This window comes from Podospora pseudocomata, chromosome 4 (assembly GCF_035222375.1).
Source record: "Podospora pseudocomata strain CBS 415.72m chromosome 4, whole genome shotgun sequence".
NCBI lineage: Eukaryota > Fungi > Ascomycota > Sordariomycetes > Sordariales > Podosporaceae > Podospora > Podospora pseudocomata.
Window position 1 is genome coordinate 1661439 of NC_085888.1, and position 23729 is coordinate 1685167.

The following is a 23729-nucleotide window of genomic DNA, read 5'->3' on the forward strand; positions in this document are numbered from 1 at the left end:
GGTGCGTCGCAGATAAGGCATGTCACGAGCTATCATTTCATGCTACAAGATGCTGATAAATACATGTGTGTTTCTGGGACCAACACAGCTCTGGTGCTGTCTCCTGCTCTCATGATGTCTGCTCCCCAGCAAGCAGAGACACCACCGTCCGTACAGCGATAAGAGGATCTTCACCTCCCTGTACAAGCTCGTCAAACAGCCTCGGTATCCCAGACAATTGCCCCCTTTCGTCGTGTTTACGCCCTGTGATTTTTTGTCAGTCACTAGTCGACATTCGCAGGAGAAGAAAAAAAGAGAACTCACACTTTCCCGGCATCCCCACCAAAACCCCAATATCACTCCTCGCCTCCCCCGTCCAGTCGAACTCAATCTTCCACATCACCCTCAACCCCGACACCTCCCCCTCCCCCTCCCCCTTTCCATTCAACACCGGAACCTCGAGATCCAAGCACGTCTTCCCCATATACGGAAGCAGCTCCCCAGTATCATACCTCTCCTCTTCCTCCTCCCCCTCCCCCTCCTCCTCATCCTCATCCTCCTCGCCCCCCCTCTTCCTCACCCTATTTCTCTTCTTCCTCTCCCTCAACTTCCTCACCATCCCCCCCAACCGCCTCTTATCCCCCACCTCCCGTTCCAAAACCCTCCAAACCTTGGCCCTCTCCACCCCCACCCTCACCCACTCCCCCATAGCCCAAGTCAACACACTAATATTGTTCTCCAACCCACTACTCGCCACCCCGCCATCCCCCGGCCCGTTAACAATCCTCCTCACAAACGGCCCCAACTCCCCCTCGGCCCCAGCCGGATCCATCCTCGGCACCGCAATCGCCGTCACCCCCAAAGTCCTGGTATTAACACTCATCTCAATCCTCGCCGTGAACAACCCCCTACAAGGCTTAGCCGAAGCAACAGTGATAAAATGCTGCTGCACCAGCGGCTCCCCTTCTTCTTCCCGCGGCAAAGGGAATATTTGAGACGTAAAACTTAATGGTGTGAACGCCCGGAGAAAAGGGAGGGATTCAGCTGCTGACATGGGGAGAGGGTGGTGGGATATGATCGGTTTGTCCAGGTTATCCGGTGCCGGTTCGGGAGGAGAAGAAGAAAGAGGCTTGCTGAACGGGAGGAAGGAGATAGGGTTGAGCGCCGAGGCGAGCCAGTCATCTGCTGGTGTGGGGAGGGGTTCTTTCTCTGGGGGGAGGGCGTGCCGCCGGAGGAGGGAGAGGATCTCTTCTGGGTTTGGTGGTGGGGAGGCATCCTTTTTGGCAAGACGACTTTGCCTTAGGCGCTCGTTTTCTGCTGCGGCGAGGGAGAGGTCTTTTTCTAGAGAGGCGAGTTCTGCGTGGAGGGAGTTGAGGAGGTTCTTCTTGTCTGCGTCGGGGTCGATGGGTCTTAGGCCTCGTAGTTCTGCGGTTGTGGGTTCGGGGGGTGCTGGAGGGGGGCTTTGCTGGCCCTTTTTGCCGGGGGATGGGGGCGGTTGGTGGGTGGGATCGTCGAGCTGACCTGGTTCTGCTGGTCGAAGGGGGGGCTGTTTGAGGGGGGATGAGCTCTTGATTCTCTCCGCTAGGGCCTTGCTTCGTTTTGGTCTTCTAGATGGGGTGTTGTGTATCCCTGATGGAGGCGTGCTGACTACGGGATCGGGTCGTTCGGGGGTTGGCGGGAGCTCTGGTTCGGGAACTACAACCTCGGGGAGCACGCCGAGGGGTGGTGATCGCCGGAGACCTCGGCGAGCAAAGGGGTTGATTGCTTCGGCAGCCTCCTCGGGTGCCGGGGGTGGGAGTGGTCGTGGTACGGGTCTTGGAAGTGCGCTTTTCGCTTTCGGTCGTCTTGCTGGTGAACGGAGGCCTTTATCCTCCTCGCCTACGTTGGCTCCGGTGTTCTGACCCCTCTCCTCTGCTGATGCTGCATCCCGTTTCGCGGACCGTAGGTCGAGCTGCTTTCTAAGCGCTCGTGTTAAGCCCCCGGTGCTATCGGGGGTCTTGGCGGACAGAGGCGCATTTGGTGATACTTGCGACTCGGGCTGTATCTGAACAGCGGTTCGAGGTGAGGTTCTCCTTCTCTTGGGCGCTGAAGTTTCCATGGTGGCGTAATTCAGATGTTGTCTATCTAATCATGGTCGCATACAGGTTTGGCGCGAGAAGACAGTTGCGGACGCGTCAAATCTGCTGTGTTGAGCTTACGCGCTGGGTTGATGTGGTCGGGATGTTGCTTTGCGCTGTTGTGCTGGAAAATTGCCAAGACCAGGCCAAAAGGCTGTCTGATGGACTAAATGTACAGCTACTGTATCACGGGTTGAAGATGTGCTGAAAAGGCCTAGTGGTTCTAACAATATAGAGGCTACTGAGAGAATATGAAGTGCTGTATGCCTCAGGTCAATTGACGCTCTCTTCAGTTACCATATCGCAATGGCCGCCATGGCAATGTAAACACTGATGTTGAACCTCTCAGACTACACGTGATCCGACACGTGGAATCGTCAAGGTGGATGATTTGCTCTTGACAGGTGATCCGTGCTTTCCATGACGTTAGCGGCATGTCCTCGGCACAAATTCTTGAAATCCGGTGTCCCGCAGCGCAATGGACCCCTGCCTCGACCACAATTGAAATCTCGTCCGATAAGTAACCGTTTTCCCCCCCAAAGTCCCCGGGTGCCTCTCCCAACCGCCAACGCTTCTTTTCCTCTGCTTCCTGCAGCCTTCCCCAAACTCTAAACTCGCACCCACACTTCAAACTCCCCCCAAAAAATGCGGAGATCCATCTTCACTGCGCAGCCCGCCGCGCGCGCTATGAGCCGGGCCCTGAGCAACCAGCCCACCCGCCGCGCATTCGCTTCCACCCCCGTGACCCCCATTGAGCCCTCCAAGGAGCAAGCTCACCCGATCGGCCCCTTTTACGAATCCGTCCTCCGCACCCCCTCCGGTCCCTTCCCCAAGGTCAAGCCCGAAGAGCCCCCCGTCACCTCCCAATCCAACCCCAAGTCCATGCCCGATCCCGCCCCCGCCCCGGCCGAAAAGCCCCCCGCCGAAAAGGAGCAGCCGACCGAGAAGCAAGCCCCCGCCGCCGAGGAGAAACCCTCCACCAAACCCGCCCCCGCTCCCCCCAAGGAGGAGAAGCCAAAGCCCTCCCCCAAGGCCGCCGCCGTCGAGGAAGAAAAGCCAGTCGAGGCCCCCATCGCCGAGGAAAAGAAGCCGTTGAAGCGCACCCGCAAGCCACGAAGCACCGGAACCAAGTCCGTTGATTCCTCCCCCCATTCTTCTTCTGCTGTTTCTTCTGCCCAAGAATCACCACTTTCTTCCTCTTCATCATCCACCACAATTCCTCCAACCCCCAAATCCGGCCCCAACCCCGCTATCCTCCTCCCCTCCGACCAACCGCCAACCTCCTCCTCGAAAGAAGAACTCCCTTCTAACACGGCCTCCGAACAGAACTCCCAACGCGCAAGAGTAATCTTTGGCTCCTCCCTCGCCGGCCCCGCCGAGCGCGCCGAACGCCTCGCCCGCATACAATCCGAATCCCGCCTCATCAACGGTGTCCTCGTGCCCCCAAAACCAGAAGAACCAGACAATTGCTGCATGAGCGGGTGTGTAAACTGCGTCTGGGATCGGTTTCGTGACGAGATGGAGGATTGGGCTGCAAAGTCCAAACTTGCGGAAGCGAGGATGGAGGCTGCGACAGAAGTGGGAGAACAGGTGGGGGTTACGCAGGACAGTATAGAGAGCACAAATACTACTAGTACTACTATGGAGGATGATGGCGGTGGCTCGGTCGCGAATTGGGATGCGGATGGGAAAACAACTAGAGATCTTTGGGATGAGGAGCTGTACAAGAACGTGCCAGTGGGGATTAGGGAGTTTATGAAGCAGGAGAAGAAGTTGAAGGAGAAGCATGCTAGGGAAGGGACTTTGGGGGGTTAAGATTGTGGGTAGACGTGTGATGATGCTGTACGATATCAGGAACTGTTTTTTCCTCCTTTTGTCAACCCTTCTAGAGAGTCCCTTTGTTGGTGGTGGCGGTGGTTTTTGTTTGTTGAATACCCATGGAAGTTGCGAACTGTTGTAGATCTCATGGCCAAGTTACGGTGGGAGGTATGGGTAATTTTTATATTGACGCGGGTTGCGCGTCTTTCAGTTTTGTGGCCTCAGTTCATCGTGATTCTTGAGGCGGGTTGCTATGTATATCCATGGGAGGCTGATGTCGCAAGTATGTTTATATATATCCAAGGCTTTCCCTGAACTGGCTGCTGTCCTCCAACTCCTCGAACCCATGTCATAGGATCAACACCCCATCTATGACCTCTCCGTCCCCGTGTAATCATCCCCAGACGCCATGTCCCCTTCTGTCAAAATCTCCAAGTAATGCTCAGAAAACTCCCGCTGGCTTTCCCCATTCTTCCGTTACTCCGTAGGTATCATCACGGGAACACAATGCTACTTCTGTTTTTTGGGTATTTTTCTCTCTTTTTTTTTTTTGTTGTTAGGTTGCTATCATCCCCGTATTTAGGCCTGAGACTTCTTGGCCAAGGCAGCAGCAGCATTGGCATCGTGCTCGTCAATGTCAATGGCCTCCCAGGGGTAGCAGATCCACTCGTCGCCGACCGTCCTCGCGGCCCAGTAGCGGCCGTTGGTGATATCCTCGGGGAGGGTGCCGCGCTTTTGCTTGTCCTTGTTCTATTTTTCTGTCAGTCACCATTCACTTCACCTTCTCAGTCAAAGGGAAACCTTACATGAAGCACAAAAATTCCAAACTCAGTCTTCTCATCCACACCAAGCTTGGCCCTCACCTCCTCGACATCCTTCTGGAGCTCCTTGACGGCGTACTCGAGCGTGGTCCTCGTGTCGTCCACCTCGTCCACGATCAAGATGCGCTTCCCGACCAGGTTCTTCATGGAGCCCAGCGCCGTGAGGTCGAGCCACTGGGTGCGCGTGACCTTGTGGCCGACCTGCTCGACAACCTGGTCGGCCGCGTTGGGGAGCTGCTCGTACAGGGACAGACCGATGGCCTGGATCGGGATGTTTGGGCTGCCGGGCTGCTTGAGGAAGGAGCGGAGGATGCGGGCGGGGACGTAGCCGCCTCCGCCGATGGCGATCATGAGGTCGGGCTTGAACTCGGAGAGGATGGGGATGGCGGACTCTTGGCAGAGTTTGTGTACCTTTTGGGGGAGGGCATGTTAGTGATGGTGTGGGGTAGTGTGGTGGACTGGGAACACAAGGTAGGTGGGCGGGTAAAAGAACGGGTAGACTAACATCGTTGTACGTGACGTAGAGCTTCTCGACCATCTTGACTGGTTTTCTTGGGTTTTTTGTGTCGGTGTTTGACCGTTGATGAGGGTCCTCGTCGGATACTTGGAAGGCAATGGTGGGGGGGGGATTTTATAAGTCGCGGTTTCAGGCGGGGTTATTTACGACGCTGCGATGATACCCGATAAGCGAATGCTCTTCTCTCTTTCGGGACGTGGGAATTCACACGAGGGGGGTAATATTCAAAGTGTTCAAAAGAAGGGAGAGGGAGAAAGTAAGAAATTATCATTCAGAAAGCATGCAAGAAAAAAAGTTTGGATCTGAAAATCAGTTGAACCCCACCCCACCAGGGAATGGGATTGTTCCAAAAAAAATTCTGGAACCCCGCAGTCGTCCAAAACGGCTTTCCCCCGTCCGCCATCCCGCGCGCTTTTTTTTCGCGGTTGCTTGAGCCCAGGCCAGGGGTCCCCAGATGACGATGTTACCGAATGCGCTAACGGGAAGCGGCAGGTGGGTTTCAGCGGGACCTCTATATTTACGGCCTCCAGATTATACTTTCACGGCCTTCTAACCTCATTAGGTTCAACGTTGCAGATTTTACCCGTTTCTCCCCACAATACAAACCGCAGGTAAATTTGCGTGCAGCTTGTATGACTGTAAGACAGTGCCAGTCGTTCCTAGAAACCGATGCTGAGTTAGATTTTTGAAGGTTTGAGTGAGAGTCTTGATATTACGGCGGTGAAGGTGTAGTGGTGAGGGGGTGGTGGTGGTGTTTGATGATGACAGTGGTGGTGGTTACAAACCCTAACCCTTTGTTTAACCCAGCGGCTCCCATTAATGGAAAAGGGCCCATTTTCCTGCCTTTTTTCTATATAATTTCTGGTCCTGGAGCATGCGCGTGTCGGCTGAAAATGAAAGGCAAAGTTCTGGAAATCAAATCGCTATGTTCATCGATGCAAATTGCAGCAAAAATTGGGTGCGTTTGACATCGTGCTGCATTTCCCCAACAGGTTAGAGACCACAAAAATATAATCCGTAGACCGTCGATATAGAGCTCCGGCGTTTCAGCGGCAGCTGAGTGGGTAAGCGGAGTTCGCCGATGACCTCTGTTTCAGTCTTAACATATGATGGTGATGGTAACATCTTTTCACTCTACCGTTTTCCGCGTCGGACAGAACAGCCAACTCGTTTCCCGACGACTTCTTTTCCACAAGGAAAAGCAGCATAAAACTCAGCTCGATAGCACCAGTCCAGTATCCTTTGACCAGAGTCTCAACGAACCAGAAAAGCACGGTTATGTCAATGAGGGAAGAACTTGAGATATGCCAAAGACGTTGTTCGAGACGAGTAGGAAGGAATAGTCCCATCCCGTAAAGTGTACTGATGCATACAGCAGCGTTACAATACATGAGTACGAGCTCTCCTTCCATGTCAGTCGAGAAAGCTTGATGTCGCCAACATGGGTCAGTGGCAGAAGATCATAAGCGGATGAGAGGGCCATGACGATGTGTAGATTTCAAAGCACATTTTGATCTGAAGTCATGTTTAAAGTCCAGAGGGGTTAGTAGATAACAGTGCATTATTGCACGCCGTTTCTCTACAGCTAAATCTATCCCTCGAGTTGCCTTCCTACGCCTCACAACTTCTGAATATCATCCTGAGTGCCACTCTCCTTGGCCCCAACACGGCAACACCATCAAACAACTCACGACAGACTCAGTCGTAACCCCCATTAACAATGGCGGCTCCACCAACACCGGCAGCCACAACCGACGCAACATCAAGGCAATTTCTCACCAACGTAGAGGTACCAGACTGGTACACCGACTCCTTCATTTTCAGCGCCCACCGCCCCGTCACTCATTCCGTCAAGTTCAATCATTTGCTTCACAATCTCTTCTCTGTACCCCACTTTGCTCTGCCACTCGCGTTCTTACCACGATCTATGGTACGTATAGACTACCTCGCCATTCTTGTCCAGATTCTGGGGTCGTTTGTGTCGGGTATTTATCTGGGGTATTATTGTGAGGCAAGGCTGCAGACGGTCTATGGGTCAATGGTATGAGTTCCTTCTTCACGCATCGGAGGGCTGAGGCTGATTACCCTGGCCCACAACAGATTGCCGGTTTATCGGTTGCCACAGGATTCATCGTGGTGAATCCGTATCTTCAGTCACCGAGATATCGGATTTTGAGAACCATGAGCTTCGTAGTGACTGGTTTCTCAGCCCTTACTCCGATAACTCACGCTGCTGTCATCTTCCCATATCACCAACTTGATAAGCAGGCTGGGTTGAGACACTACTACGTCGAGGAAGATATCGTCCTGATCGGCGTTGTGTTCTACATCGTAGGTTGCCCCTGTGTAACAGGCGAGCCGACGAGTTACTCACCATCACGTGTTTCTAGACCCGTTTCCCGGAAAGATGGAAGCCCGGAGTATTTGATTTCTAGGTGGCATCGCATCAGATATTCCATATTTTGATTGTCCTCTCCGCTGCGGCGGTGCATTTATATGGAATTAGGAGCGCGTTTGGATGGAATTATGAGAACCCCCAGATGCCCAGCAGAAACTTCACTGTAGCGAAGAAGGTAACACTAAGTAGTTAAGGTACCTATAATCCTAGCATTTCTCAAACACCATCCAAGCATTGTATGGATACTAAATGGATATGATACCAGCATTAAATGTCGCAATCCCAGCCTTGAATGTCAAAGTTCAAGCACTGAATGTCACAATCCTAGCATTGAATGTTATAATCCAAGTATTTAGCAATTTTAACCCCAGCATCAACGTTATATAACATATCTACCAGCTATCTTTTTAGGCCCTAATGATAGTAAACAATACCTCTTGACTATCACCTTATAGCGCATTGCTACTATCTTCCAAAGCATCGAGAATATCAAATATGCCTCTCGGTCTTCCTAGTAGGTATCCTGCTATCCATAAAGGGTTAAACATCATGAGCACAACTCTCTACCGTTTCCAGAGGTATCCTTATTTTCCGCCGAGTCCTTAAAATAATAAGCATATCTCTTGATCCTTTAAAACAATATCCCCCGCAGTTTTGCAGGCATCGAAGAATAACGAACACTCCTCTCGACAATGTTGAAAATGCCTCTGCAATCTTCACATGCTGTCGGAGAAAATGAAAACGCCCCTGACTGACTGGACAGACAGGCATTCTGCTATGGTAAGAGGCCTTTTTACCTAGTGACATGTCACATTGTGGTATGCTTCTGCTCATGTTTCATGTACTATGTTGGTTGCGTTATCAGTATTAGTCGGCACCTCTCTTATGATTTTTGGTAAGTTATCAGGAAGAATTCATAGCTCCGCAACTGAGGCTGCTCCAACATGCATCCTTAGAAAGTAATGCATATGGTAAACGCATGAAACCTTTAAATGCGAACGTATCTCACCATGTAGATGTACCGTCGTACCCCCACCTCTGTTACCTCACCCTACGTTACCCCACCTACCATGACCAAGCTCCCCTCCACTCTCCAACTTTACACATCTCACAAACAATCTCTCTTCAACATTATCCTCAACACCCCCTTCGTATTCCTTCCGCATCACAGTCTTTTCTCATTTCACCATGGACGAAAGAGCCTCCCTCCCCGTCTCCCTCCCAGTCCCCAACCCAACCACCTCCTACTGGCACACCCTAACCCCACCTCCCCTCACCCTATCACCCACCCACCGCTCAACCCCAGATCTCCCGTCTCGATGCGACACAGTAATCATCGGCTCAGGCATCTCAGGCGCAGCAATAGCTTACAACCTTCTCCAATCCCATAATACAACAACAACAACCTCCCCACCAAATATCCTCCTCCTCGAAGCCCGCACCCTCTGCTCCGGCGCCACAGGCCGAAACGGAGGACACACCAAAGCAGCCTCCTACCGCACCTTCCTCTCCCACATCTCCTCCCTCGGTCTAGACCAAGCGATCAAAATCGCGAGGTTAGAGCACAACAACATCAAGGCAGTGCATTCATTCGCCAAGACCAACAATATCCAATGTGATCTGTTTGAAGGGGATACAACAGACGTCATCTACGACGCGGCGCAATGGGACGAGGCAAAAGAAGCGGTGCACAAAATGAAGGAGGTTTTCCCTGGGGATGATCCAGTGGGACGGTATATTTTGCTAGGGAAGGAGGAGCTGGAAAGGGACTACTTTGTTCATGATTATGATTATGAGGGGAAAAGAGAGGAGGTGAGAGGGGGAGTGAGGTATGCGGCCGGGGGGTTGTCGGCATATAAGTTTGTTATGGGGTTGTTGAGGTCAATGGAGGGGAAGGGGTTGAATGTTCAGGCCGAGACGGGGGTTAGCGAGGTAAAGAGGGATGGGGAAGGGGGCGGATGGGTGGTGAAGACGGGGAGGGGGGAGGTGAGGGCGGGGAGGGTGGTGATGGCTACGAATGGGTATACTGCGGGGGTGATGCCGGAGGTGTTTCAGGGGGTGGTTGTGCCGTTGAGGGGGCAGATCACGGCGCACAGACCTGGGAGTAAGATGGCGAAGAAGGTGTGTTTGGACACGACTTATAGTTTTATTTATGAGGGGGGGTATGAGTACATGATTACGAGGCCGGAGGGGAGTGAGCTGGAAGGGGATGTCATCATGGGAGGGGGGTTGGTGAGGGGGGAGGCGGAGGAGGGGTTGAGGGAGTTTGGGGTGAGTGATGATTCGGGGTTGAATCAGGGGATAAGTGAGTATTTGAGAGAGACGACAGCGAGGTATTTTGGGAGGGATTGGGGGGATGATGATGCTGAGGGTCGGATAAGACAGGAGTGGACTGGGATTATGGGGTTCAGCCCGGATGGGTTTCCGTTTGTAGGGGAGGTTCCGAACCAGAAAGGGCTATGGGTGAGCACCAGCTTTCAGGGACATGGGATGGTGCTGTGCTGGATGTGTGCGGATGCTTTGGTGAAGATGATGAGAGGGACGGAGGAGGAGGAGCTGAAAAAGTGGTTTCCGGACATCTTTAGGATTACGGAGGAAAGGCTGAAGAAGAGGTTCAAGGGGAGGCTGAGTTGAGTGATCATAGATGGCCACTTCACTTCAGGCAGATACATCATGGTGTGAATTGGAATCGGCATCTGTGAAGAGGGTCTAATTATGTATCGTCCGAGATTGGAGCGCTTGGGTTGCACGAGATCTATGCTTTGTCCATGGAGATAACGCGGAAATATGAGATTGGCGATGATCATTGCCTGCCCCCATTGGGCCAACCCCACTCGACATTGGCTGCCCCATTGAGCATTTTCCCTCACATCGAGTTTGCTGTTGACTGCTGTGGGATAGAAATAAATCGCTAGCTTTCCCCGTTTCCCGCCGTTCTGTCCTCGACTGTCCTCGATGATGATATGCATCGCTCCAGGCGCCCGGGTCCAGCACACACAGGGATGGTGCGCCGGGACTCCCGCAGCCGGGAGCCGAGCATGTGGACCTGGGTCCATCTCGGGCTGGGCTGCCCCACTCTTTTCAAGCGGCACTACCCTTGCCAAGACAAGAAACACTTAACCAAACTGCTGGGACAGAGGGGGAAACTCACCGCCATCCGTTGCCATCTGACCTTTTGACCTGCTGCCTGCTTTGTCAAGGGCACAGGGCAGGCAATGGTCCATCTTCACCGGGACATCACCTCCGACTGACCTCACCATTCATTTCCGAAAAAGTGCATAGCCTGGGCTGCTATTAAATGCCATGCCAAGGACCCCCTGGTGGCCAATATGTACCGCTCCACTCCCGCTTTGGGACCAGCTCACACCCTGACCCCATCGCGGCTGCAACATTGCACCAGAGGTCTGGTAAAAGAAAGAGGAACCGCCCCCCCCTACCCCTACCCCGGCCATCTGATTTTCTAGGTTTTTTTTTCCAGCTTACCACTCTCTCGGGTCCGTCCCTTACCGAGTATTTCGATCTAGCCTATCCCCTGACTTCATCCCCCTCTCTCACACTCGCGAGTTGGCTTCCCCCACCACACACGCATCATCTGTCACCACCAGCATGACGGGTGCCATACCCAAACCCGACGTCGCCATGTCACCAACAACGCCAAAGACAAAAACAAAACCATTATCACCAGTACAGCCAAACCGAAGCCCCCCTCCCTTCAGGCCCTCCACATCATCAAAAATGACAATCGAAACACTCCTCTCGCAAGATGAAGACGAGCTGCTGGCGGCGGTTTGCACCGACTCAACAACAGGATTCTCGCTACTAGCAGCAGCGACATTGGAAAAAGGAAAAGCGAGGGCGGCGACGACGACGACGACAACATCAAACGACTCAGCCCCATCATCCCAAATCAGCCCACGAGGCAGCCTCAATGAAAGCCCGACTGACTCGGCCGCCAACCTGGCGATAGAGGATATCGACAGCGTCAATTCGGATAGCTACCCGGCTTCGATGACGAGCTCGATCAAGGCTCATGTGTATGAGGGGGGGTTGAGATATCACGCGTACAAGAGCGGGAAGTACGCTTTTCCGAATGATGAGATTGAGCAGAACCGGGATGATATGAAGCACTCGATGAGTTTGTTGTTGATGCAGGGCGAGTTTTTCTATGCGCCGGTTAAGGAGAGGTTGGAGGAGGGGGCCGAGGTGTTGGATCTGGGTGAGTTTTTTTTACGTTTCGGGAATCAATTCATGTACGGCATGACCTCGGTCGAAATGGCAAAGGCAGGCAGGCTAGAGGGATGCAAAGGGGAGAGTTATGCTCTAGGAAGTCAGCGGTTGCTTCAACAAGGAAGCAAAATCAGACAATTCGTGGCCAGCCGGCTCCAGATTCATGTCGTCCATTCATGATGCCCGCTGTGGGCAGTCAAGCAACCAATCTTTCCTGTCCGTCGTTGCGACCAGTCATGTTTCACGAAAAAGAAAAAAAAAAGAAAATCTCGAAGCTGACCAAGCTGTGTGTTACGGCAGGTACCGGAACGGGCATATGGGCAATAGAAGGTAAGTGGCTCAAAAAGTTTCCTTTGATTCATCGGTGCGGAAACTTGCAGGAACGGTAGTCGTCGATGAGTGCACACTGCAGAAGCATACTCACATGACAAGGGCAACCGCATCAATCACTTCCGAAAACACTGCTGACAACTGACTTTCTCTAGTCGGCGACAAATACCCAAACACCACAGTCACCGGCATCGACCTCTCCCCCATCCAGCCAAACTACGTCCCCGAGAACGTCCACTTCTTCGTCGACGACTTTGACGAAGAATGGGTCGACCCGGACGACAAGTACGACTTTATCCATATCCGAAATGTGATGCACTCCGTGACGGATACAAAAGCGCTGCTTTCGCGGGTGATGCGGTAAGCTTGGATCCCCCCCTCCCACCTTCCACCATCTATCTGCATCTAACCCACCCCTGCTAGCCACCTCAAACCAGGAGGCTACATCGAAATCCAAGACCTAGACATCACCCCCCTCTCCGACGACGACACCCTCACCCCCACGACCCCCTACGCCCTACGGGATTTTCTAAAATACATGGCCGCCGGGCTCGCAGCCCTGGGCTCGCACATGCACGCCGTCCACAAACTACCCGATGAGCTCGAAGCGGCTGGCTTCGAAGACATCAAGAAATCCAAACACAAAGCGCCCATAGGGATGTGGCCCAAGGACAAGAGGTTACGACTTTGCGGGCTGTTTTTGAGGACGGCGATGATGGACGGGCTGAGGGGTGTAAGCCAGAGGCCGATGGCGGCGTTGGGGTGGACGCCGCTGCAGATCGAGATGGTGTTGGTCAATGTGAGGAAGGCGTTGATGGATCCAAAGGTGCATGCGTATTTTACTTTTCATGTCATCTATGCTAGGAAACCGCTGCAGGCAGGAGGGTGTCCTGGGTCTGATGAACCATGACGACGTGAGGGGCCTATCCATCTGGAAATGAAATACGGCAAGCGCCACCGGAACTGTGTAAATAGGTGATGAAATCAAAGTATATTATTCATCATGCTGATTACATTATACACACCAACACTCTCCGCCCAACCGGACACGGAGACAGTGAACTGAAGCCTCAGTATCTACGAATCGCCGACTCGCCCCAGGAAACAGGAAGGTGTTCACTCTTATAAGAACTAGAGCACGGTCCTGCCTCATCCGCTTGGGCTGGGACTCCTACCAGCGGGAACTCGTCCACCGTCGACCTTCCCATCTCGCACTCTGCGCAAAGGCGGTATGCTGATGGTTGCCGTACAAAGACATGCTGAATGTACTGGCCACATTCACAACAGTGTTCACTCAGGGCCGGTGGTGTTGTTGCTTCTCCAGATTCTGCTGTGTTTGATAATGCGGGCGTGGGTGTGGGGAAGAAAGCTGCTTCCCAGTCTGATGATGATGCAGGGGTTCGCACCCCGTTTGAATACGATGAGGCAGGTGTTGGCAACCCTGCGGAAGATGGGGGCGAGGAGGCAGCATCGGTTCGGGGCATGGTATTGGTTTGGGAGGTGGCATTACTAAGTTGGGAGCTATCGTTGGCTTCGGAGGTGCTATCACCACCACACATGGGGGCATTCATGCCGTTGCTTGTCCCGCTTCGAAGACCAAAGGTTTTGGCCATGACTTCCACCGCGGATTTCGACACAACCACAATGTCGCCATCGTCGGGCGGAATGCAGATGGATAACTCTGAGGATGGCAAGGCAATGGTGAAGAAAGACTCGTGTGGTGATGATGACGAACTGCTTTTCCCCAGGTCATCTGGCAAATCTGCAAGCCGCTTTTCTAGGCAGTTGATGTACTGCTGGTTTTGGCGATTCTGGGCTTTGAGAGCGTCGATGATTGTGTTGTTGGAATTGACTTGTGCTTCAAGAATGCGGATGCGGTTCAACGCCGTTGTGAGGGGGGCGCAAGAGAAGGGGCTTGAGGAGGGGAATGTTTGGGGGACTGGTGGGTATGGCGGTGGTGATCGTACCGCTGGTGTAGATTTGCGGTTGGAAGTTACCATGACGCCTGGTGCCAATGGTAGGTTGATGAGTGGGAATGGGAAAGTTTTCCTGAATGGAGTGTTGAGCTTTGAGTGAAAAATCAGTGCCTGCGTTTTTGTCTTGGATAGGTATAGCATATGGTCAGAGAGAGCTACGTCATTGTGATTGATCTAGATCGGTATACTTGAAACTTTGCATACAGCGTTTGTTGCTTGATTAAGGGAACGTGCATAGATAGGTAGGTACCTTACTCTTTCCACATGCATGTTTCAAGTCCATGATCACCAACTACTGGCTGGCTCTTGGGATTGTTTCTTTAACATCGTTTCACGGTGACATCAAACACTCAATGGTATTTAAAAATGCAAAAATGGCACACAACATCCACCATTCAGCAGCGAATAATAGTCATCCAGCCGGAGGTCACAGCATAACATCGCACCTGAGCTCACAACACGGCAACCAAACGATCATTATAGGCCAGCATCAACCTCATTATCCCATTGCATCTCAAAGACGATGTACCTGACCCGGAACCACCCATCCACATCATCTCCCAAGCCCTGATGTCGCCTTTTCGGAAGATCCAGGAGGGCTCAGTATTAGTGATTTCAGGGCCGGAGTTGATGGGCATGAGATGGAAGTACTCCCTCCTCTTGCTCCTCCCAGTCGTAGCCGATCGCAACCCGGGTGCGGAGTTTTTATATCTTCGTGGTCCACCGATTTCCGAGAGGGCGCAGAAGGTCCCAAAAAGAGGCTGGAGATAAGGCGGATGGCATTCATGCTGGGTCGGTTGGATGAAAGGCGAGGTTTGAAGAATTCTGTCGAGGTTTGGAGTTTGGACTGGAATGTAGGTTGTCGGGGAGACTGTGCAGACGCTCCAATGCACTGAGGAAGATTGAGGGTAAGGTTTTGTATATGCAGGGCAAATCGAGAGAAGAAGATGTCGTTGGAGCAGAAACTTGATGAAAGCGAGGGAATGGCAAAACGAGATGACACTAGTAGTAGATTCCCGATGGAATATTCGGCCTTTGGAAGATGTGCCTGAAGAGTCGGTTGTGAGGTTGAAGTGAACGGTGGATGTGGAATCTAAGTCGGGAAGAAGGCAATTAGGGGAGAGCTTAGACATGTGGTGGAGAAATACCAGTTACTTACACAAGGTGTGAAGATAGTCAAAGAAGAGATTGAGGCAACGAAGGAATGTAAATAGCAAAATAGCGTCGAGAAACTGCAGTTGCGGGCATCCATGAGGTATGGAAATCAAAGCATGTAGTTGGGTAGGTGTCAAAGAGTTCCCATTAGCTCTTGTGAAATTATCAACAAATGTCAGACGCCTTTCTGAAGGAACACAACCATAAAGAACCACCGTATATCCGCCTGTGGAAGATTATCTCCGCGCTCTACCAATCAACACCCTAACTCCCATCCACTGGGCGGCCTTCTCCGTTTGTCAAAATCCCGAAACTCCCTCTGTTCAGGCCACGGCTCGAACTGTCCCAACAAACCGTCTCCAGTCCGCCATGACAGAGCTGCTCGACGGGACCTCTCTTGGTGTGACAGAGGGGCTGTCAATTCCACCACGGGCGCTATCCCTGGTTGAATACTTGTCAGGAGATTTTGAGCGCACAAAGCCTTTTCTTGTGTCCGGAGCGAAGTCCACATCTAGGGCCTTTCCAATCGCCACGATGTCGGCTCCAGAAAACGTAACTATGGTGCGGTCTGGAATGATCGTGGAGGATCCGGGCACTTTCAGCCGCCCCCCAATCAGGTGCTCTTCGATATCTTTGAGGATCATAACCTCGGTCTCGGTGCCAATAGGATCAGAGAGGATCGGCTGTAGGTAGTAGGAGGTGTGGCCGGTATTGCAGTTGAAAGAGCTGTAAATTCGAGCTTTAAGCTCGAATTTTCCGAATGGGTTGGGGTTGCGATTGGGCATTCTGTCGTAGCGGGGCATGCTGCCGTCTTGCTTTCGAGACATGTGGGAAAATAAGTTGAGGTAGGATGGCTTGACTTCTGCTGGTAACAAAGGTTGGCATGTTGGTTGGTCACACAACTCGGTTCTCTTTTTTGACGGGAATGAGTTGGCCACTTACCGATATGATCTCGAGTTATAAGAGAAAGACTGATAATTTTTAGCTTGTACCAGCGGGAAGCGTGATGGTGGTGAACTGAAGAATTGAAAGCCGAGCCAAGGGGAAGAATAGTTGTAGTGAGAAATCAGTGGGTGGTGCTAGTCGCCCACGACAGAGTGAATCTCGCGATAAGAGAAAGTCTTTAGATGACAGAAATAGCAGGAAGCAACACAAAGCCAAAGCAAAGGTTTTCCTCAGATTACACAGATAAATCCACTAAATATATAGCCAACGCAGTTCCCTTCCCTCCGCCTTCTTGACGTAGAAACTAAGGTACACCTCACTAGGTAGCTGCCCCCTCGAACCCCCCTCCCCATCCTACTTATCCATCCCAAAAGCCCTCCTCAAAACCTCCACCACCCCCTTATCAACAACCACCACCCCCCCCTCCTCCGGTTCAATCTCCACCGTCCCCCCAGATCCAACCCTCGGCAAAAAAACCCTCAACTTCCCCCTCTTTCTCCCCCTCGCCCTCAACTCCCTAACCTCGGCCTCCAACTCCCCTATCCGTCTCCGATCCCTCATATACTGCCCCTCCAACTCCTTAATCCACTTCCAATCCCCCTCCCTTTCCTTCTTCTCCTCCCTAATCCCTTCCTCCAGCTCCTCAATCCTTTTCCCATCCCGATCACCCTGCTCCCTTAACTGCGTGATCAACTCTCCATTTCTCACCGCCAACTCCCCCATTCGTCTCTGGTCCCTCTGTCTCTGCTCCTCCAAGACAGTCATCTGAATACGCTGCTCACGGTGGCAGCGGATGTGCTCGATAAGCTGGTCGTCGGCCTCCTCCACTTTTGCCAGGAAGGCTTCCCACAGCAGTTCCTCTGTCGGGGCGGAACCTGGTGGTGGGGGGAGGGAGTAAGTTCTGCGGGTGTTGTCTTTGTCGTCGTCGTGGAGGTCGCCTTCGTTGTAGAAGTCGATTAGACACTCAAACGCTTCTCGTCGGCTTTGAGTGTCGCTTTGTTCATTGTTTGGGCCGTGAACGAGATTTGTATCGTCGGGCGGTGTTGTGTCTTGGAGTTTGTCGGTCGTTGAAGGTGCGGCTGTAGTCGCTTTTGTTGTGGTTGTTGGGTCGTGGTTCTCAAGCTCGGGGCTCAACTTCCTCTTCTTGGAGGGGGGTTGTTCTGCCGAGGAGGGCATGTCTGCGACTTTTGCGGGGATTTGAGGGTACGGGGGTGGTAATAGTATGTGCTGTACGGGGAAAAAGAAGCGGATCTCTTGCCAGCGGGACGGTGACAGTAAGGTGAAAAAGTCGCAGTGCAAATGGCCGATAGCTGGTGCTCCATCGACTACCTTACCTACTTGGAGCAGTGAGTCAAACATTTGAATCTGCCAGAGCAAGCACAGATACGCACAAAACAATTTGCTCTTTCCCCCGCATAGGGCATAAGGGACTGCAGGCTATGATGTTTCATTCGACACTGGGTATGTTTTGGAAAATCTGTGCATGATGGTTATTCAATTGCGAAGTAGGGAATCCCGTGAGAGCCAGGTAGATACTGAAAGGTCGAACATACTGCCCCAGGCAGGCCTTTTTGTAGAGCTCCGAGGTAGATAATAACAGTCCAAGATTATATGACATGAGTTGAATGAATCACAATAAGTCACTTTGCAACTCGTTAACTCTGTTTGTCTGGAGACAAACGCTATTGTGGCATCCACATCTTTGAATAATGGCGTGCTTAACCAGTCGATGAATCGTTGCCAATCAAGTTACTGTAATGTTATGGGTCAGTGACGTTCCATCCAGTCAATATATGTGTGTAGAAAGAACTGTCATGTTTGAAAGTCATTGAGTCGTAATACTGGTGAGAGAAGCCGTAATCGTTTCAGAAGCTGCTACAACTGAGTTTATGACACCTTAATCCACACGTCATGAAGTTACGCAGCTTTGAATATCTCTTGACAATCTTCAAGATATTTTGCTTATGCGGAAAGGCATCTCAAGCATGTTAAAAGGGGTATTGGCTATCTCTTCAGGCCTTAAATTTGTTGTAGTCTTTCCTTTTCTGCCCCCTCACGGCAGCAGGCCTACTAGGTGAGACACAGGGTTCAACTTGTCTCACGTATGAAAGAGCACTGATTAATAACTCTGAGTATTGCGACCATCCCTCACAAGCCTGCAAGACTATTCTATCAACATATGAATGCTACGTGAGCATGAGGTACGCCCATCCCTAGTGGATAGAAAAGAAGCAAAATGATCTGCTCGGCTACAACGGGAAAGGCAAAGTGACAAGCACGGTCCGCTCGCGTCCATCCGGATCTTCGTGCATTCGCGAGGGCAGCTTGGCGAGACAAATCAGCACCTGTCAGAGGGGTGTACTGCATGGCATTATTGCATCATTTTGCTGCAGAGGTGCGGCGTATGTACAGTATGTATATCATTGTTAGGATGCAAAAAATAGGGGTTCTAGGACCAAGACATTCTGATCTTGAATTCTCTGCTCTTGCAGGGAGTTTGAGACACAGCTTGGGCACGGGCCGTTGACCAGGTTGATTGGATGTGCTGCAGCTTTCTTTTCTTCTTTTCTCAACGCCACTGTTTCTCCTTCCCAATTTAGATCAAGGCGTGTAACAATGTCGACTTCGCGAGATATACTCTGTAGATAGTTTTCTGCCTTCTCCCTTCTCCTGATCATGAATGAGCGGTATAGGTATCTTGACCAGCTGAGGAGAACATCCATAAAGGGCAACATCGGGCGAATCATCTGTGCGGTGCCAGTCACAAGTGGTCAGATTTCACAGCCGAGCAACCGAAGCTGGGCCCGAAGCATGGCCCGAAAGTACAGCCAAGAGGTGTAGCAGTCTGGAGCTGGAACAGTGCAATGTAACTAAAAGTTCCCAAGAATTTTGTGGTGGAGAAGGCTTGTTTAGCTTCACACGGCCGAGTCCACAAGCGCTATTAGCCGGTTGACAGTGTCAGATTCTTCGCTTCGTATTTCGTTATGGCATTTTAGTTTGCTCAGTTTGATCCAAGAGACGACGATCTCCCAGATCTGTAGCCGTATCCGAGTGCGCCGACGTGATACCGGAGCTGGCTCCGAAAGGGTGTGTCGATGCATAAGAGGAAGGCCATCGGGCCGTCTCTCTCATGACTGCTACATGGTGTAGTAGCATACCATCCATCCACTAGGTAGATCAACCACAACCCCGGGTCATTTTATCCATTTTAAGATATGACGAGGCAAGGACCAGCTTTCAGTCTTGAGCGGGGTATGGATTGATTGCCCATTTCGCGCGGATGACGGACGGGATAGATGCAGTCGAGCGGCGGCACTGTTGGCTGCAGGTTGGAAACAAGGGGCCATGTTCGTGCCAAGAGGGCGTCCTTTGAGCAGCCAGATGGGAACCAGGCACGGACGAGACGGTAGGGGATCAAACAAACGTGGCAGCCCTGCGTGTCACGGTGGACGGGGAGACTTGAGAGGCTCACAAAGGAAAGGTTGATAAAACAGAAAGCAAAAAAAAGCTTTGACGGGAGAGAGGTGGGCGTGGTCGGTGGGGAATCACGCTATTGTCGGTTTGGGCCCACTCCCCCACTGGGATGGCCTGTCAGCTTGTGGAGGAGTGCTCCATTATCGCGACCATTGGCTCGTGGGGAATGAGGGGAGGGGGACCTCGGGGGAGCAGCCGGGAGCTGTCCCCCCCAGGGGTATCCATCCTGCAGGTCATGAAGGGATCCCCATTTCCCCATGATACAAGATGACCCTTCCCCAGCGACTGTCCCCTCTCTGACCTCCTGCGATACGACCCTGTCGTCCTCTTTTTCGCTTCACCTCCGTCTTCACTCCCACCCTCATTGCTCCCATTGCTCCCATTGCTCTCTGAGACCCAGGGCCCGCCGACCTGGTAGCCGGATTTGCGATCATCCGAGGCTTTGATCTGCCCTGCGTTTCCCACACAGCTTTCCTCCTTCAGATACGAACATCATCTCCTTTACGATCGCGACCTCGTTACAATCGATCAAAGATGGAACCCTATGCATACCCTGCCGAAGGGTTGGATGAGATGGCGTAAGCTAGACACCCGCCACACCGCCGTTGAACCGCTCAGTTCACCAAATTGTTGCTAACGGCTGGGAACAGAGAAAAGTTGAACCGATTAAGCACAGCGGACTCGCGGCATGGTGACTCGGCCCCATTGCTCGACGGGCGGTCCTATGACGCCTACGATCCCCGACTACGACCCCCCTCGAGCGGCTACCCGCTGCCACCGACTCCCGAGTCGCAATGGAGTCCCACCGATGACCTTTTCCGAGTCCCGAATTATGAGCTTGGCCAGCGGCACGCTGCCGCATTGCCGCTGCACCGTCCGGTGTCGAGGAGCAAGTCGTCACTTTTCCGAAAAGACTCGCATACATCGGACCGAAGGCCCTCGAGAGGCTCGTCCGCCGGTTTCAGCCTGTACCCCGCAGCCCGTCCACCACCGCCGAAGCAGCCGCTGCCCGCGCTTCCCTCCAACAAATCTGCACGCCGCATCTCATCCCAGGGATCCTTTGACAGCAGCTCAGTCGCATCGGGCGAGACTTCGAGATACTCGGATTCCACCAGGGGTTGTGGGCTCGAGCGAGTGCCCACGAACGGAACACCAACGTCTCCACACACCAATGCGCATTTCGTGGCTGTCCCTCCCGTGCCCGAGGAATATCGGACACGGCAGGAATCACAATCCACGGCTGTGACTGTTGTACCCTGGAAATCTTTCACACACCAGGAAAAGGCCCCCAAGGATCCATCCGTCTACTTCTTTGACATTTCAACAACGTCTGCCACCCTGGCCAGCAAACATGGCAACAACATCATCAAGGTGTGGTCTGTCGGCTCAGGCGAGGTCCAGAGCCAGATCAAAATCTCTTGCTACACCACCGCCCAGCCTCGGTCGCGCGAGTATTTCGTCCGTAGCCATGCCATTCTTTCCGAGCCCTCCAACATGATAGCCATTGCCACCGGCTTCGGTGACTCGCTCGAGATTTGGGACTGGGGCAAGAAGAAGAAGCTGCAGTCCATGGACAAGGCAGACCGTTGGGCCGCCGTTCGCTCCAACGTTATGGAAGCCGGATGGTGCCCCCTTGTCACCTACAGAGGAGACAACGACACCATCGAGCTGTGGGAAGCGACATACTCCAAGAAGCCATTCAAGAAGACGCGCGTGATTGAGCTCGCCAGGGCGGGTCTCCCGGTGTTGCCAAAGTATCCCGAACTCGCCTTCTCCGCCACTGGACCACTCCTGATCACCGCCTCCGGGCCTCGGCCACCCAGACTAGGGCACCCTCCTCCCGAGAGAGAGACGCTCCTCATAGCCTGGGAGATCCATAACGGCGCCGAAATGACAACACCGTACAAGGTCGTGGCACCATGGCAGCATGCCGAGCTGGACACCGCCCTCCCATCTGGTCTCGCCACCTACGGTTCAGTCGCCGTATCAATCTGGATCCCCGCCTCCTACCGTGCCATCCCCGTCCCGGCCGCGAGAGGCGGTAACGGGTACAACCTCGCCCCCGCCTCGGTCCCCTTCCGGTATGTTCTTGTATGGGACTTTTCTGCGTCATCCACGAAGACCTTCCGCATCCCCAATGCCATGTCGTGCGTCAGCCCGGATTGCAGATTTATCGCCTACTGTGACTCTAGGGGGGTTGACTCGGGAGCGAGAGGATGCTTGGCGGTGCTGGATGCCATGACGGGGAAGCAGCTGTGGTGCTGGCCGGACCCGGATGCCACTGCTGCGGACGTTGATATGATGGCTGGGTTCAGCCAGTTGGCGAATTTGAGCAAGGTGACGGAGATGTGCTTTTCTGCCGATGGCGGCTTCTTGTTCATTGGGGACAGCGAGGGCGGCACGGGGGTTTTTGAGGTGAGGGAGGGCGGAAAGGGGATTAGCATGAGGCCTGTCTAGGAGATGTCTCTGCTTTCCCTGCAAGACATCTTGGATGAGGGTGACCAGAGAACTAATGGAAAGAAGAAAAAGAAGAAGGAGGTCGAGCGGAAGGAAAATCTGCGGGACAAGGAAAGGGAAAGCGAGGGTCTCGATGCCTTGAATGAGCTGGTCAAACAGGTCGAGGCGGAAGAGAGGGTTTGGAGGACAGGTCAAAGCGGGAGGTGGTGATGACGCATGCCTTTCAATCTTTGAGATATAATGGTTGTAATATAGGAAGACATCTGAGCTGGATCTTTTTCACATTCTTCATCGGGAGGGGTTTGGGGCGGGGATTTGACACTGCGGCGGTAGTCACGGAGATTGGATCATCAGGCTTGTGGATAGGAGGTCGGCTGGGGAATATGAGAGGATGAGAACGAGGGTTTGGCCTAGCCAGCGGTTGTTTATGTTTTTCTCTTTCTCTTTTTCACAGATGTGTATTGCTTGAGATTTTCACGGATACCCCCTTCCTCTACCGGACCAGCCACGTTTGGGCATTTTGTTGCGCAGACAAATTGAACTAATTTAATGTCATGGGAACTTGATACAATGTTCAAAAGCCTTCCGAGACATGGTCAAGGCATGTTAAGAATATTATAATTATCCAAATTTTTCCTTGAACACCTATCAACCACCTGTTCGAACCCCCATCCGGATAGCAGTCTCTCCAGTTTTGTGAGCAGAATACACACAGTCGTCTATTCTTTCCAACCTAACCCAAACCCCAACAAGACATCCTCCCAGAGAAAGCTCAGTACAGCCAAAGGCTTTTCGACTGAATGTCCCTCACCCATAGAAGTTGACTGTTGGTTATTTAAGTCTGGACTTAATCATGCACTGTCTGCTTACCCGCCTGCCCAAAATATCACATACAGGCAATTAATCATATAAATGCCCCGATGTTGAGCTATCCCAGTATAAAGCGTAATCCAGGACAAGCGACCATACCCTGGGTAGACTGTTATAAATTGAGGTAAGAAAACGGAGTCTTTTGCGGGGGGGGAAAAAAGGGGAATTTTCAATCATGGCGGACTAGACACATGGTTTTTGTGTTACGGGTATTACCTATACAGATAAAGTACCCAAGTTTACTATAACGTTTACCAGGTTCTGGGTGATAAGAGAGAAACATAGAGCAGGACTGAGAAGGCTGTTTGATTATGGCTACCTATTTTAGTGGAAAGGGTTAAGGAAACGAATCAGTCGCTGAGCTACTTTGTTTTTGTTTGTGCGAAGGATCTGGCATGAGTGGTGTGAGTTAAGGCGGTGATATAGCGGAAGGAGTATGTCTAGAGTATGAACCAGTAATGTAGTGTTGGTAGACGAACCAGAAATCAGTAGACGTTAGATCGATAGCCTTTTCTCAGATACGGTCAATTTACACCACGAGAAATGAACGAATTTCACAGCTACATTTTTATGAATCTGATTGCCCGCCGGCCGGTCAAACGCTCTGAACAGTGAACAGTGAGCTCGCTGCCTTCGAGGCCTACT

General features: G+C 52.3%; 10 protein-coding genes across 10 annotated transcripts; 5 read left to right on the plus strand and 5 right to left on the minus strand.

Moving 5' to 3' along the window:
• Positions 1-3: 3 nt before the first annotated feature.
• QC762_403220 (uncharacterized protein) lies at positions 4-2077 on the minus strand (the record flags this gene model as incomplete). Its single annotated transcript, XM_062889770.1, has 2 exons — positions 4-243; positions 304-2077. 2 exons carry the CDS (start codon positions 2075-2077, stop codon positions 110-112), a joined length of 1908 nt encoding a protein of 635 aa, XP_062743481.1. The 3' UTR covers positions 4-109.
• A 464-nt stretch (positions 2078-2541) lies between these two features.
• On the plus strand, positions 2542-4126 carry QC762_403210 (uncharacterized protein). Its single transcript, XM_062889769.1, has 2 exons — positions 2542-3226; positions 3440-4126. Exons 1-2 carry the CDS (start codon positions 2742-2744, stop codon positions 3909-3911), a joined length of 957 nt encoding a protein of 318 aa, XP_062743482.1. The 5' UTR covers positions 2542-2741; the 3' UTR covers positions 3912-4126.
• Positions 4127-4493: 367 nt separating this feature from the next.
• On the minus strand, positions 4494-5793 carry HPT1 (hypoxanthine-guanine phosphoribosyltransferase; the record flags this gene model as incomplete). The annotated part of the gene is made up of 3 exons (XM_062889768.1): positions 5241-5793; positions 4721-5146; positions 4494-4664 (listed from the first exon to the last, which is right to left on the minus strand). Exons 1-3 carry the CDS (start codon positions 5271-5273, stop codon positions 4494-4496), a joined length of 630 nt encoding a protein of 209 aa, XP_062743483.1. The 5' UTR covers positions 5274-5793.
• A 581-nt stretch (positions 5794-6374) lies between these two features.
• Positions 6375-7876, plus strand: QC762_0066320 (uncharacterized protein). The gene is made up of 3 exons (XM_062883680.1): positions 6375-7293; positions 7353-7583; positions 7643-7876. Exons 1-3 carry the CDS (start codon positions 6973-6975, stop codon positions 7685-7687), a joined length of 597 nt encoding a protein of 198 aa, XP_062743484.1. The 5' UTR covers positions 6375-6972; the 3' UTR covers positions 7688-7876.
• Positions 7877-8649: 773 nt separating this feature from the next.
• On the plus strand, positions 8650-10284 carry QC762_403190 (uncharacterized protein; the record flags this gene model as incomplete). Its single annotated transcript, XM_062889767.1, has 1 exon — positions 8650-10284. Exon 1 carries the CDS (start codon positions 8839-8841, stop codon positions 10282-10284), a length of 1446 nt encoding a protein of 481 aa, XP_062743485.1. The 5' UTR covers positions 8650-8838.
• A 972-nt stretch (positions 10285-11256) lies between these two features.
• QC762_403180 (uncharacterized protein) lies at positions 11257-13217 on the plus strand (the record flags this gene model as incomplete). The annotated part of the gene is made up of 4 exons (XM_062889766.1): positions 11257-11866; positions 12178-12207; positions 12363-12567; positions 12631-13217. The coding sequence occupies 4 exons, from the start codon at positions 11257-11259 to the stop codon at positions 13115-13117; spliced, it is 1332 nt and encodes a 443-aa protein (XP_062743486.1). The 3' UTR covers positions 13118-13217.
• A 60-nt stretch (positions 13218-13277) lies between these two features.
• Positions 13278-14347, minus strand: QC762_403179 (uncharacterized protein; the record flags this gene model as incomplete). The annotated part of the gene is made up of 2 exons (XM_062889765.1): positions 13278-14256; positions 14343-14347. 2 exons carry the CDS (start codon positions 14345-14347, stop codon positions 13278-13280), a joined length of 984 nt encoding a protein of 327 aa, XP_062743487.1.
• Positions 14348-15661: 1314 nt separating this feature from the next.
• On the minus strand, positions 15662-16165 carry QC762_403177 (uncharacterized protein; the record flags this gene model as incomplete). Its single annotated transcript, XM_062889764.1, has 1 exon — positions 15662-16165. The coding sequence occupies one exon, from the start codon at positions 16163-16165 to the stop codon at positions 15662-15664; it is 504 nt and encodes a 167-aa protein (XP_062743488.1).
• Positions 16166-16637: 472 nt separating this feature from the next.
• On the minus strand, positions 16638-17642 carry QC762_403175 (uncharacterized protein; the record flags this gene model as incomplete). The annotated part of the gene is made up of 1 exon (XM_062889763.1): positions 16638-17642. One exon carries the CDS (start codon positions 17640-17642, stop codon positions 16638-16640), a length of 1005 nt encoding a protein of 334 aa, XP_062743489.1.
• Positions 17643-19627: 1985 nt separating this feature from the next.
• On the plus strand, positions 19628-22837 carry QC762_403170 (uncharacterized protein). The gene is made up of 2 exons (XM_062889762.1): positions 19628-20335; positions 20408-22837. Exons 1-2 carry the CDS (start codon positions 20292-20294, stop codon positions 22212-22214), a joined length of 1851 nt encoding a protein of 616 aa, XP_062743490.1. The 5' UTR covers positions 19628-20291; the 3' UTR covers positions 22215-22837.
• Positions 22838-23729: the final 892 nt, after the last annotated feature.

Excerpts from the sequence above, each read along its gene's own strand:
- QC762_403170 (XM_062889762.1), top strand. The coding sequence starts at position 20,292 with ATGGAACCCTATGCATACCCTGCCGAAGGGTTGGATGAGATGGC. Across the intron at positions 20,336-20,407 it reads GAAGGGTTGGATGAGATGGC|AGAAAAGTTGAACCGATTAA; the intron begins GTAAGCTAGACA and ends GGCTGGGAACAG.
- QC762_0066320 (XM_062883680.1), top strand. The coding sequence starts at position 6,973 with ATGGCGGCTCCACCAACACCGGCAGCCACAACCGACGCAACATCAAGG. Across the intron at positions 7,294-7,352 it reads AGACGGTCTATGGGTCAATG|ATTGCCGGTTTATCGGTTGC; the intron begins GTATGAGTTCCT and ends GGCCCACAACAG. Across the intron at positions 7,584-7,642 it reads TCGGCGTTGTGTTCTACATC|ACCCGTTTCCCGGAAAGATG; the intron begins GTAGGTTGCCCC and ends ACGTGTTTCTAG.
- QC762_403210 (XM_062889769.1), top strand. The coding sequence starts at position 2,742 with ATGCGGAGATCCATCTTCACTGCGCAGCCCGCCGCGCGCGCTATGAGC. Across the intron at positions 3,227-3,439 it reads CCACGAAGCACCGGAACCAA|AGTAATCTTTGGCTCCTCCC; the intron begins GTCCGTTGATTC and ends CCAACGCGCAAG.